Consider the following 15,531-nt stretch of genomic DNA (forward strand, 5'->3'; position numbering starts at 1 on the left):
AGGTTAGCCTACACTGATCTAGTACATCCTATAAAATGATAGGTAAAATCTGATTGGTTGCTATGGAAAACTTCTCTTCTCTTCTCTAGAAAGTGTTGTGATAGTTGGGTTTGTGGAAGACCTGGGTCTAGGGACAGATTAGTTACAGGCTCTACTATCTTGTTTCAGTATTATGATTTGTTCAGTTTAGTTTTTTTCATTTTCTGTGTGTACAATTTGCTGTTTAAAAACACAAATTTAAAAACGCATTTTTTATTGTCCATTCCATTCATCGAATATTGGCCCTAATTCACTATGGATCGCAACTGCGATTGCAATAGCGATTACACACGCAGTTTCACTGCGATAGTATGCAAATCCATGGTGATCACTGTGCCATCGCAACTCAACATAAGGACGCCCACTTTACCTTACACACACCCGTAATCCTTAGCTGCGAAACCATCGGTAACATGGAGTACCATCGCAGCCTCACGCACACTTGCACAAGCTCTGACCTTACTCAGAAATTGCTAACTTCATGGTTGCATAAGGCATCACAGTGGATAATTTATGCACGCCCATGCAACGACGTGCAAACGCACTGGCACGCCTGCGTTTCGCCGACCACCACCCCTTCACCGCCCACAAACCGCACTTCCTGTCAATCACTCTGCGATGGGTTTGCGTAGTCACTGTGATCGCAGTCCCGATAGCAGTGACCGGTTCGCCTCCACACACTATGATGCATAAGCACGAGCAGAACGCAACAATCAGCCGATTGCTTGCGTAATCGCAGTTGCGATCATTAGTTCATCGGGCCCTTTGTCTTGTGCCATCTATTTCTGCGTTCAGTTTGTAAGTTTATCTGCGAGCTCCAAAAATACTAAGATCCTTCACATCCTCAACCTCACTTCATTGTCTTGCTCACGTCTGCAAACGTCGCTGTATCGCTGCGTTAGACAGCTTATCTGTAATAGGTATTACCCTTTTGTGAATCCTATCCATTTCATGCTTTATCCTAAATAAAATAATGCTGGTGTGCTCAGGTCCTCGTGTTTACCCAGAGCGGTTTGATGAAAATGTAATCACCCTTAAAAGTGCCTTTCAGCTCATCCCTATTGCTCAGCATCTCTGCATACCAAGTTTATTGCGCTGAGCCGAAGTTTCAGCAGACAACATCAGATAGGAAAATGTGTCCATGATATAAGAGGCAATTTCATGTTGAATGTTATAGGTTATCATCGGCCACATCACTATGCACCTCCAATCATTTTTATGGGAGTGAATCACACAATAAGAGCTCTCAGCATGTAAAAAAAAGTGATATTAACTTTATTTCTAAGACTTCTTGTTATTTCCCAGGTGTGATGGGGGAATATGAACCGAAAATTGAGGTCCACTTTCCTTACACTTTTACTGCAGCTAAGGGAACAACTGTTAGAATGGAGTGTTTCGCACTTGGCAAGTAAGTACATATTTCCTTAAATTAGTAGCAATTGTTTATTAGTATGTGTTATATTTAATTTGTGTTTGGTCATCTAGCTGTAATCTTTATTTATCTCTGCATTTTAGCATGGCTCCTGGGCATAGTCAAGCTCAGTAAAATACATTACGATGACTAAGCGCTATAACCCTTATGAATCGCAACTTTTATTTACATCCCTTTAGCTGGTAAAACATTCAAAGTCTGTTTAGTGCACAAAGCCTTTTATGCTATTGTTTTTATGGTAACATTGGGATTGACGCATCTCCTTTAGCTTTGCAAAATGGAAAGTAAACCAACCAAATATGCATTATGCATGGTCATTATTTTTATATGAATAGGATCATAATGCAGCTGTTATTACATACAGACAGGGCATGTTCCTGTTAGCCATTGGTTATGATCCAACGAAATCCAAAGCAATGAGCATGCACAATATTGTGTTATAGCAACAGCTAGCATACTCTTTTCTATCTGACTGTTAGTTGAGCCCTTCCACCTTTAAGCAGGGCCAGAACTGCCATTAGGCAGCTTCAGGGAGCTGCCTTGAGAGCAGGGACCTGGAGGGAAGGGGTGTGTGTGAGAGTGTGTGTGTGGGGGGGAAGTTGAAGGGGGGGACATCTAGAACTAAAATCATGTACTTAAATCATGTACTTAATGCTGGCTGGTATGTATGTTGTAAGCCGGCGCAGCCCCGTTCCTGTACTTTCACTTTGGTCGGACGTTCTTCTGAATAACAGACAGTGTAACTGAAGTAGGGATAGCCATTGACCATCGATGTTTACAAAACATTGATGGTTAATAGCCAATATCAGACAGTTTTGCCATCGATGGAGGAGAACCAATGGTTTTAACTTCATGCCAGGACACGGAGCCTAGCTCCGCCCCTGACCGTGAAGCCCTGCCCCTCAGTTCTGATTGGCCAGCAGCCCAGTAGGTCATAGAGCAGGAATGACCATTGGTGGTTGAAACCATCAATGGTTTCACTTTAAATGGTTTTATACCATCAATGATAACTACTGATTGTAATATCAATTGTGACCATCGATGGTGACCCACCGATGGCCTAAACTAACTGAAAGAGCTGGTGATGAAATGTGTTGCACCCATCTACTTCCTTGCCCTCCAGTGAGTCAGTAAAGCACCACCCCCTCCAGAGTAGGCGAGGAGCTGAAAATGAATAGAGTCGCATAAGGGTAGTAGACAAATAACTTGGACTACCAATAACAATAAGAGTAAGCATTTATTTTAAATAAATGAATAAAGCAAAAGAAAATATGAAAGTGATGAAATGTATATGTATTATTTATTTATTTTTATATTTTTACATTTTAATAGAATCTGCACCTGGAAGTCCAGTGGCTTCCTGTGCAGTTACCTGGGTAACGCATCCGCAGAAGGATCCATGACTGGTCAGCAATGCTGCTCCCAACCAGTATTGCCGGGTAACTGAGCATCTCTCATCTGCCTGGGAAACTTTTTTTGCTTTGTTATGCAGGCTAGAGAAAGAATTTTATGATCAGATCACAAAACCTTGCTAACATGGGCCCTCATTCAGAGCCGTACGCTCTGAGCAGAGCGCACGCTCTGAATGAGGTCAGCCCTCCATAATTATGGAGCGTCCTCCTGGACGCTCGTATAGCTGTGGGTCACCACCCACAGCCTATACGAGCGTGCAGTTTGATGGCCGCGATGGTCGTGACCATCGCGACCATCGAAACTGCGAGCCGGAGCCTGCGGTTGAGGTTTTCAACCGCAAGGCCCGGAGTGATTTTGGCTCTATCAGAGCCAAAATCACTCCCACTGACATCACTATTATGTCTATTTGCCGATGACATTTTATTATTCGTGACTAAACCGGAAACATCACTGCCTGCCCTGCATGCAGTTATAGATAATTATAGTAATGCGTCATTTTATAAATTAAACACCACCAAGACAGAGGCGTTACCCTTCAATATCCCCCAGAATACATTGTCCCGCCTCCAAAGTATTTATAAATATCGGTGGAAGAGAGATTCTCTTTAATATTTGGGCATACACATCCCAAATAAAGTTTCCACTTTTCCAGAGATCAACTTCTCTCCTATTATCTCCCATGTGGCTGATCTCTTAAAGAGTTGGGTGGGTTTTGAGGTCTCCTGGCTGGGTAGACTGGCAGCTTTTAAGATGATGATACTACCCAAATTAATGTATTTGTTCCACACAATACCTTATTTAGTCCCTCAGCGGTATATTAGACAAATTCATAAACTAATTTTGAATTATATTTGGAAGGGTAAAACCCCTCGAATTGCTTATCAACGCTTAACACGCCCTAGACACTTGGGTGGTCTCAACATACCTGACCTTTTGGCATACCAACATGCATGCTTAGTAGCTCAGATCAGTGACTGTACTTTACCTATTAATTCGAAACCATGGGTTGATTTGGAAAGAACTTTATTTCCTCACTTCCCTCTCACAGAATTGATCAGGACCCCTAAACAACTTCGCCCAATACCATTAGAAGCACCTAGAGCAATTTCAGATTCTCTTATGGCTTGGGACTCTATTATAAATACTTCAAGCTGCATGATCTTACCCACTCGTAACCTCTCTTTATTGGCTCTATCTAGCGTAATTCCAGATTTACGTATCTCACAATGGCGCTCTTGTGGTATAGTAACAGTTGCTGATTTACTCACTAATAATTCTATGTTCCCCTTTGCATATCTGCGAACACAATTTAAACTACCCTCAGGAGAATATTTTACATATTTACGTATAAGCCATTGGGTCTCTGCTATGTTAAGTAATACAGGCTCTCTGGCTTCTCCTCCTGCTCCTGTTCTGGCTAGAATGTCATCTGCTAACTCTCGGGGAGCTATTAAGTTCTGGTATTCCCTATTTATGGAGGTTGAGTTGATAACTAAATATGCAGCACAAATTCAGTGGGAAGCGGATTTGCAGATGATATTTTCCCTGCAGCAGTGGGAAGAGATTTATTTAGCAGCTCATCGCTTCTCTAAATGCTCCAACCATACTGAGATGCACTTTAAACTACTACATAGGTTATATTTTACTCCAACCAAACTACATAAGATATGGCCTTCACAGTCGAAATTTTGCTGGTGGAGATGCTCGGAGCCAGGTGATATGTTTCATATTTTTTGCGGTTGCCCCAACATTCGCAATCTATGGCATGAGATATTTGAGTTGGCCTTTAAGGTTCTCAGCATTCGTTTTCAAGAATCACCTTCTATTGCTCTTTTCCACATATATCCCTCAGAGCTGTCTAAATCAGATAGCTACGTTCTAGGCCATATTTTCATAGCCTCCAGAGCGGCCATAGCACAAAATTGGAAGTCTCCATCTCTCCCATCTATACATAAAATTGTATGTAAAGTTCAATATGCTTTCCAAATGGAAACGATGGGTGTTCCCTATTCCTCTGTGACCTCTTCCCCATTGGTTAGGTGGCATGTTCAAATGGCATGAATTTGTCACAGATGGAGAGGGTGCCACTTTGCTTCTAGATTCTTCCTGATCCTAGGAGGTCTTTTCCACATGCGGGGTAATGTTGGTACTATTAAAGATATTAAAGATATTTGATATCTGATGTTCTCTATGATTAAGTACAATCAATATATATATTTTTCTAATGTTTGAATTCTGTGATATAAATGTATGGACAGTGCTGTCTGATTCCTTCCCTCCCTTCTTTATGTTTTCCTTTTTTCTTTTTTTGTAATCTTTATGTTTATTATCTATTTTGTTCTTGGAAAAATCTTTAATAAAAACTATTGAGGATAAGAAATTCAAGTATGAGTGTGAGGGGCTAGGAGGAGGACATTTGGATGATAGGGGAAAGCTATGCCTACTGCACCTGGAAACCTTGCACCAGCCCTGCCTTTAGGTCACTTACAGGGGTAAATGCAGGATTTTGATGAGGGATTCTAACTATGCCTTATACAATAATATTACTACTAGTAAAGGCACCCGTCATATTCTGCATCACATTAGTCTCTCCCCACCCCCCTCTGCCTGTCCCCACCCCCTCACTATTTGCTGCTCCACCCCCTCTATGCTGCTCTGCCCCACCATCCCAACTCCACCCAGTGGGTCTTCTTCTCTGGCTGGTATGTCCTGTCTCCCTAGTAATGGGAGATGATGGAAGGGCAACGCACACCCCGGCTTCCATTGTGCATGCATTTTTGAGATGGGACAGATTTTAAGGCTTTATTATATAGATACTATGCATATGCATAGCCTTAAAATATCATTTATAGCATATAGTACCTGCCAACATGGCCAACTAGAAAATTTATACAAATTAGACAACATACCTAAGATTTTATTCAGTGCGATGTTGAATAGCTATGGTAAAGGAGTTCCTGGAGCTATACAAGTGACCACACTGTAAACTCCTGACCAGAAGATTTCTGCTCGCCCCCTCCTGAGGTGTGAGCATAAATTTGACTAAATTAGGGCCGCGGTGTTGGTTTCCGGCTTAGCACGTGCGCTTACAGCATCGTGGCCATTACTTAAGTCGGAGAATACAATTACCGCGACTAAACACTCGGCTTAAGGCGCGGTAACTGGCATCTCCTGACTAAGTGCAGGGCACAGCACAGTCAATTGAATAGCTCCAAGGACTCCTTCCCGATGCTATTCAACATCGCACTGAATTGAATCACCCCCAAATACTCCCTGCATACAGGTAGGACACACTCAAAGGAACTTTCTGTCTGAAAGGTTAAACTCTTGTTTAAAGCAAACATATAATTAATAACTAATTATTCTAAAAACAATAAACAACATACTGTTCTAGACTCTATTAACCCAAGTCTCTTAAACCATAACCTTCTTCTGTAGTAGCTAAATCATGTATTGTTGGCAGGTAGCCATGCAATTAATACAGTTAATACAATAAATACAGATGTTATATATACTATATAGCATGCTCAGGAAAAACTTTTAACGTGAATCAATGCAAATCCTTGAACATTGCTATCCATGTTGGAACTATCATGGGTGCCTGGGGCTGCCCCAGCACCCACACCCTGACAGGGCCGGCTCTAGGGGTGTTCGACCAGTTCGGTTCGAACAGGGGCGCCACCCATAGAGGGCGCACCCCTCCCCAACATCCAGATTTCAGCAGGACAGTACTGTCCCACTGTTCCACCCGTGGGCCGAAGTGGCCCATGGGTGGTCAAATCGGGAGGTTGGGGACCCCCACTGCTGTGCGGCGGTGCAGGACCCCAGCATCCATTCAGTGACGGGAGAGGGCTGGGGGAAGCCCAGCTAGTGAGGCTCTCCCCTGACATTGTTTGGGCATGCCTTCAAATAACGTCACACAGGAGGCGTGGCCTATTGGAATTAGGCCAGACCCCCATTTTTGGGCACACTACATGGAGCAGGCACAGGGTGCTCCGACCCCTGGAGCTGGCCTTGCACCTAGGCACCCACAGGACTGCAAGCAGGACTACCCAAGACCACAGAGCCCTCTTCTGAGTGGTGCATGTGCATAGCGGAGGTTCTGGAGGCTACAACATCATCGCTGGGCCACTAACTAGTCTATGAGCAACAGATCCACCAAGACAGCAAATACAAAAATCAAAATGAAAGATAAATGTAATCATTTCATAGGAATCAGTGGAATTGAGCTGAATTGATTTGCGGACTTTCATTTATTTCAATATCCAACTATTTGAGAACCTTTTAAATCATGAAAGTACAGTAGCTCATTTATAATGTACAAGGCACAAGATCTGTGTAGTCGTCACAATCAAGTCTGTAGTTAATTGCCGGCATTAATATGAGCTAGATAGTCATGTTAAACCACTTTAATTCATGAAATAACTGATGTAAGAATAAGGAAGCACTGAAGGTATGTCAGCCTTGCTAGCGGTTCCTCTAAACTCTGGGCATTGGCTAATAATTATTTCATAATGCATTAAGTCTCTGGAGGGAAAAGTGAAAATATAGCATCAGACAGAAGCACATTCCTGATAGCACAATGCATTTCGCTCTATTTGATTCTGAAGAAATAGGGTAATACGTTACCCGTCCCTCCAGCATTCAGGTGTTAATAAATGATAGCATTGCTCTGTCTAGATACTTGGCACATTGTTCCCGCTTGTAATTGACACCTTCCTGCTCAAGAAATTATTTATCACTATAGTTTTCAAATTCATTTGAAATAAATTAGCCTTTTCCATTATGCAGAAAACAATTGACCTCTTGAGATATTACAGATGTATCTCAGTGATTGTCAGGGCATATTGTGAATTCCCACAGTTGCGTTGATGTGCCTAAAAATACGTTTATTTATTGTAACGCTTTCTGTGAATTTCCTCTAACGAACAGGCAAATGGCTCATGTAACCTAATATCACACACTATGTTTAGAAATACTGTAAATATTCATGAACGAACAATTACAGTTCTGTATATTTTATTGAGATTAATATAACAAGTATCATCAATTGTTTTAGATGTGTTAAAGGCTAATTTTATTATTTTAACAAATATTTTTGTTTATTGAATCTCTTTATTTCAGCAGAGGAGTCAAATAAAAAAAAATAACAGTAAGATATATGAAGTATAATATACAAATATTAGTTAAGTAAAGATAAGATAAGCATATACATCTTTAAATAGTAAGCAAGAGAATGTCTTATACAGAGAAGGTTATGAAAGGTCTGCCAGTATTTATTAAAAAGTAAACACATCGCTTACTTGAATTGTGGTAGCCCGTCCTCTTTGCCCTGCTAGGGTCCCTGATGAATTTAGGCCTCTACAAAAGTGTGTGTGATTGGCCAATTAGAGCTTCAGAACACTTTGCTGGCCTCAGCCATCAAGCTCCCTTCACCCGATCAATAGCTACTGTTTCAGCAACAATATTTATCACTCTGGGGGGCAATTTAATTGTATTATTGCACCCTTTTTCCCATCTAAAGTGACCGGAGATTGGGATGTGATATTCAATTTGTCCATGAATATCGCACAATTGTTGCGCCCAAACATCTAAAGTCTCCCATTTGGGTGCCCAAAGTGCTGACTTATCGCACATTTCTGCTTGCCTGCCCACAGCTGTATGCGCCCTGACAGAGCAAAACTGCATTGTTCTGTCCAGTGCCCAGCACCAACTGCCACAGGCGAATACAATTGATTCCCCCCCCCCCCAGGACTCTGAAAACTAGTTGCATCGACAGATGAGATTATGTGGCAAAATGAGAAGCCAGCACAAAACTCTCATCATGGACTCCAATACGACAAAGGAAGTGGTCTCAGCAGAGGAACACCCACAGATCATGTACTAGGGGTGGTAAGGGGAATTACGTATCACTTTTTATGGTGCAATTGTCTAGAGTCTGAGCATCTTATAACATACTTGCCCACCCTCCCGATTCGGCCGGGAGCCTCCCGAAAATCGGGTGCCGCTCCCACCTCCCCTGGAAAGGCAGGCAAGCCTTCCGGCCCCCGGCAGCAGGGGGTCGGTGACGCGATTCACGTCATTGTGGCCCCACCCCCTGCTTCATAATCCCATTAATATCGGCCCCAATGATGCGTCATTTGCCGGGCCACGCCCCCTTATTGCTGCAACATGCCCCCCATGTGGAAGCTCGACAGCTCCCTCTTATTACGGTCAATCTTCATCTTTTGCTGTCAGAAATATCCATACGATCAAGGTGGACAGGAATGAAGGGACCTGCAGCCAAACTGACTATTGTAATGATAAGAGCTGCAGGAGATCATGTACACGTGTTACTGAGGACAGGGCTGGCATTTTTTGTTAAATTGAATAAAGGCTTTCAAATATTTGTACATTTTTAAAATAAATGTAATTTGCACCTATCAGAAAGATGCATTTGGGGTGCAATGAGGGAATTCTGGCCAACTGAAAGCTCCATTACGTGTGCGTATGGGGTACAGATGATATGAAAGGGCAAAACACATGCACTAAAGAGGGAGTAAGAGAGACACAAAAACACTGGTGGGGGGAGGGCAGGTAAGAAGAGACAGAGGGCCTGATTCAGAGCCGCTCGCTCTGACTGAGCGCTCACTCTGAATCAGGGCCAGCTATTGCGAGCGGCCAGGATGATGGTCGCGATGGTCAAGACCATCGCGACCATTGGGCTTGCGACGAGACCCTTGTGGTAGGGTCTCATGGCCGCAAGCCCCAGAGAGCTTTCGGCTCTTACAGAGCCGGAAGCTCTCCCACTGACATCACATGTGATGTCAGTGGGGCCGCCCCCAAACGGCAGGCGTTCTCTTGGGAACGCCTCCGTTTGGGCAGCCACCCCTCACTCAACATCGACAGCTCGCCCCCTTTGGAGCGAGACCCGAAGCGACGGATTGCACGTCGCTAGCCGGGTCTCGCGCATTCGCACGACGGAGCCGGCTTCGTCATGCGCATGCGCTGTGGGCCACCATCGAACCGGTTGTGAGCGCTCAGCGCTTGCGACCGAGTCTGAATCAGGCCCAGAGTGAGACCCTGCCAGCTGGACGGCACATAAAACATACATACACATATACAAAGTGTGTGCTGTGCGTGTGGAGGTGGCAGAGGCACACATGGGGAGTCAGAGGGAGAGATATACACATATAAAACTGAAACACCCTCTGCTCTGCGTCCATTTGGGTTCTACTAGGCAGCATCTAAATGAAGCACTTCATGTACAAAGTCCTTAAAATCAGTAGCAGTCTGGCCACAATCAAATTGATTAATTGCAAACACAGAATAGCTTTTTAATGTGACGCAGCAGCCAGCCCTATACCTGCTGTCCTTGACACATATGGGGTCTATTTATTAAGCCTTGAATGGAGTTAAAGTCAATGGAGATAAAGTACCAGCCAATCAGCTCCTAACTGTCATTTTTCAAACACATCCTGTGACATGGCAGTTAGGAGCTGACTGGCTGGGACTTTATCTCTGTTCACTTTCTCTGCATCCAAGGCTTAGTAAATAGACCCCACAGTACTTAATATGGTCTGTAGCCAGATGCCTTCCCTGCAGCTGTCAGGACCATCAGGTGAGTACAGTGCAGTCACCGGACTAGAGGCCCATGGGTACTTGCTGGGAGGAGTTACACGCCTCTGCAGAGATTCTGCCATGGTAGTGTCTAGATGCACCTCATGAAGAGGACCCTGATGTCATCAGTTACTGTCCAACGTCATTCCCTACCATCCACATGGACATAGAGGGGGAATATAATCCTGTAGCGGGCGAAGCGAGCCACCGAGTTTGAAGCATGGCGAGCGAAGTGAGCTCGCGAGGGGACAAATTTCTTCTTTAGGTGGACTTTATGGGCATGGAACTGGACTTCCAACCTAACCTCACGTCACTACCAGGTCCTTACAATGAAGGGGAAATAAGCTCTACCATTCGTCCATCACCGTGGCTAAGAGGAGCAGCCGCTCCCATCACTAGCACAACTCATTCGGAGCTCCAATGAGACGGAGACAAAGATCTCAAAAAATAAAAAAACTTATGGTGCGTACTGCGTACACACTACACGATATGCTCCCTGAGCAATATCGTGTAGTGTGTCCCCGGCAGGCTGTGCTCAATGTCGTTCATGACATTGAGCACAGCCGCTGAACGATATCATTAGCGATATCGTTCAGCGCCGGGCTCTCTCCCCCATTCCCTGACATGCAGCAACCTGACGAGATCGTCAGGTTGGCCTACATATCAGCCCGATGAACGATAATGACAAACGACCCGCGGGAACGCGCGTCGTCGTTATCATTCATCTTTTTGGGGTTAAAAATAGACGATAAAGTGGACGACTGAACGATAACGATATCATTATCGTTCAGTCGTCCACTTTATCGCCCAGTGTGTACGCACCTTTAGGCAGCTCTCAGACAGCAAGTACACTATTTGGCCTTGACGATGAAGAGAACTCATTTAAAAAGTAGCATTTTCTTGAAGTGACAATATGAATTAATAGTATCTCATTTGTGGATCTAATGACCCTGAAAGGTATATTTTAGTTTGTATTAGGGATAAGAAGGGCCTAATTTCAGTTGCTGTCTCAGGCAGCAGAATGCCTAGGTAATTCCCTAACACTTGTATCCGGGCTGGTTTATTGTCATGTCCTAGGATAATTTTCAACCTTTGATTTGTTTAGTCAGAAATTTCCTGTACTCTCTATTTACATGTATTACATTTTACAAGTTTATTGACTTCCACGAGGCCAGAAACCACACAGGCGGTGTTCAAATCACAGCAGTTTAAGTGTCTCTAACCTATGTAAATGCATCTGCCACTTTAACCTCTGTCTTTATAATAGTCTTTTTTGTGTGGTTTATTGCAAACAACAAACTAGTCTTTGCGACATTGTTGTTGGGTGATCAGCGATTACTGAGGGTCTGAATAATTAGAGATCAGAAATGTAAAATTACTTTGAGGAGGTGATTACTAAACGGGGGAAAAGGTTAATTAGAAATTTAGAAAAGTGTCTAATGGAGGGAATATCACAGACTCTAGAGGAAGTATCATAAATACTGACAGAGACGAGGAAGAGTCCTGCTCTATTAATCTCAGCAGCTGAAAGAATTTATGCTAGAAAGCCGCTGGTGCATTTAAAGTAATGCAAAAGCTACCGACAGGAATCACATCTTGCTGTAAACTAAGAGAGGAACAAACACGGTGTTCCTGTGTGAAGATAATAAATGTATTTTATAAACCACAAAACCAGTGGGCACACAGAGTTTTCTCTTTCTCGCCGATGTGGGTACTTAAGAATAACAATAGAACACACACATTCTAGAATTTGAAACTGGCTCATAAAAAAATGCTCTGTGTGGTCTTTTGTGGGTTTGATGGAAAGGAAAAAAAAAACACACATACACTTTTAAGTTAAGGCCTACACAAGACACTAGACATTGAAAAGTTACAATTTTACACCTTGCATTTTATTATGTGATTTCAATTTGTTTTTGTGAAGCAGTTAAACCTGGTTTACAAAACATTCACAAGAGGGACAATTCAGGAGAGACTGTGAATGTGGGAGGACTGACACTTAAGGGCTCTATTTATTAACATTATTTTTACTAAAATAAAGTGAAAAGGGGTGTTTTCACACCCTTTTCACATTATTGTAGTATCACCTACCGTTACTATAGGGCAATTGGAGTAGAATTCGTAAAATTCTACTCCAACCCCTAAGTATCACTTATTTTTAGTAAGCAGATCGCACTTCCCATAATTGTAATGGGAAATGTGATCCGACCAGAGTTACTAAAAATAAATTGTAAAAAAATACTGGGGAAAGCCCTGTGATAATAATGCCACCTGGAGGTGGCGTTATCCAGGGTCTCCCCCAGTTACCGGACTCCTACCCTGCTGTAACGGGGAGAGCAGAGCCGGGAGTCGGTCCCAGTAATCAGCTGTGTGGTCTAAACAGACCACACGCTGATCACTGCTAAACAGACCACACTCTGATTCACTGTAAAAAAAAGAAAAAAAAATGTACTTACCTGACTCCAGGGACCGGTGGTTGGGGCTCTGGTGATGTCCTCCCTCCGGTCAGCTGGTCTCCCATGCTGCACTGCGGCCCGGTCATCAGGTGATTGGGTCCCAGTGCAGTATGGGATATCACCTGACCGGAGGACATGGAAGACATCACCGGAGCCTGGATCATGCAGGTAAGTGTAATTAAGGGAGAGAGGGGGTCGCAGAGGCAGGGCTTAATGACGGGGGTGGGGCTTGGCGACAGGGGGTAGTAGCGACGGTCGGTCAGCACATGCGCAGGGTACTGGTCATGGTATTTTTTTGCGAAAATACCGTGACTAGTGTGCTGAGGGAATTCGCACGGACAGAGCTTTATCGCAAGCTCCGTCCCTGCAAGGGATTTGTAGTAAATCCCTGTGATATTGCCTGAATTCGCAATGCGAATTCAGTCGGTAATATCACACTACAATCTGCATTACCAATGTGGATTGTAGTAAACAGAGCCCTTAGCCATACTGTACTTGACAACTCTCCTTGATTGTCAGGGAGGCTTCCTGAAATAAAGTAGGAGCAATCTCCCTGAATCCCTGAAGAGTATAGCAATATCCATGATTGCACCTTACCCCCATTATGTAGCTGTTATACACTTTGGAAAAAAATAAATCAGAGATATGTACATTCAGACGATATTATCAGTGCCATTTCCCTGCATTTGTTATAAGACACAGTGATCCCTATGGCTACATGCATTGAATATTTCTTATAAGGTTTCTCTTGGACACTTATACAGTATGCAACCTCTTGTAAAACACATGAGCTAGCCCTGAAAAGTATCAGTGTGTTTTTCATCAACAAATAGATTTTACTAACTGCATTGGAGCTCATTTACCTTTGGAAGTAAGTCAATTTAATGACACACCTCTCAGATGTAGCTCATAGGTGCTGCTTACACAATCACCCTGTGCTTTTTGAAAAGTAAGCAAGTATGGCACTTACCTTTCACCCTCCATGCACCATGGGAGTGCGCAAGGAGATTCAGGTGACGGTGACACGTTCCCCAGCTTCTCAGAATTTTTTTACAGTCTCTGAGGTCTCTTACGGAAGTCTAGCATCTGTCATTGACCCCAATTATAGCTCTCACTTTAGAGGTGGCAGGCATCTAAGATGCTGCTGATTGGCTCATTGCGATGTGACCTCCTCCCACATCGCTGATCACTTCGACAGAAAGTAAACACAGATACTTCCTCTGTGCACGCCGTGGGGTTGCTGTGGGGCTGCCTAACTGATATCTCCTCAGTCATTCAGACACAATAGCTAAAAATGTCCTGAATCCTACACTCACTACCCCTGGTGCCCCCCATATCCGTCACCTCGGACTTAGGCCCTGGCAGCTTTGCCCCTGATGACATTGGTTGTGGGATGTACAGTATCATGCATCTCATTGCATGTGACACATCCCGCTATTTATTCCATGCATAGCGGCATTTATTAATGCCCTATGTATGTACTGTATAATTGTGATTATAAACTCGAAAGACAGATTTTGCGATAAGAGCTGTCCTTCCTTTGCGTTCTGAGGAATTTCGGGTTTATAACCTTATGACGGGTTTTTGTTGCTGCTCTGACTAAATGGATGCTAAATTGCCATTAGAAATTAGCTTTCACATATAAAATGTGCCTTGAGCATATATATATATATATATATATATATATCAGTATTAATAAGATTAAAATGTCTGAATTATTTTTGAATAACATATTCCCTATTAGAGATGTGCGGTTCGGTTCTCCAGAAATCCGAATCCACCCGAATTTCGTGAATCCGAATAGATCCGAGACGCGGTTCTAATCTCCTGAGCATATCCAGATAAATCATGGTTTTGATCTTGCATCGTTTCAGAATTCGGATTTTAAATCCAAATTTTGGGTTTTGGATTTCAGAATTTCCATAATTTTAGCTGTTTTTAAAAACATTTCACCATTTAAAAAAATAAATAAATATAGATCGAAAAACAAAAACAAAACGGTTTTGCAAAACCAAAACACAAACATTGACATATTGACATCAGTGTTGTGGACACGCAAGTATGTTGAATAAAAATATGCTAATTTCCGCACTGGATTATCCTGTACATGATGGTAGTTATTGACAGTCACATGATGTACAAGACCAGGGAAGGCCCTCATAGGGCTCAGTAATGACTTATCTGAATAGGGAGCTCAGTAACAGCAATGTTTCCTATGAGTGCCATCCCTTGTTGTTCTTTGAGGAGGTACCAAAGCCAGTAACAGACAGTGCAGGCAAGTGGCACTACTTCTGGACTAATATATATACAGTACAGTGCTGTAACTAGCTCTTCCACTGCAGGCAACACCCCCTCCATGTGACATCCCACTGAGGGGGCGGGGCCACAATCACCGGTGATTACAGCAATGCCCGTGCGCCTAGAAGGGCTGTTTAACGCACAAGGAGGCTAGTTGTATGTGGACACATCTGTATAAACACACAACTTAAATATTCTCATATTGTGCAATATTCTTTAAATTACAAGCACAAAGCGTAACTGTCGGACAAATACATACCTAAAGAGATTTATAAAACAAGATATAGGATTTGA

The 15,531-nt window shown here is 43.1% G+C and overlaps 1 protein-coding gene across 1 annotated transcript in view; it reads left to right on the forward strand.

Annotated features, from left to right (window-relative positions):
- The window catches only part of CNTN5 (contactin 5), a 569,036-nt gene that overhangs the window by 228,871 nt on the left and 324,634 nt on the right, over positions 1-15,531 (forward strand). Inside the window, exon 7 of the mRNA XM_088456711.1 lies at positions 1,345-1,447. Within this exon, the coding sequence (XP_088312837.1) occupies positions 1,345-1,447 (103 nt within the window). The remainder of the gene's footprint in view (positions 1-1,344; positions 1,448-15,531) is intronic.

Source organism: Taudactylus pleione, unplaced genomic scaffold (genome assembly GCF_031769625.1).
Source record: "Taudactylus pleione unplaced genomic scaffold, aTauple2 ptg000711l, whole genome shotgun sequence".
Taxonomy (NCBI): domain Eukaryota; kingdom Metazoa; phylum Chordata; class Amphibia; order Anura; family Myobatrachidae; genus Taudactylus; species Taudactylus pleione.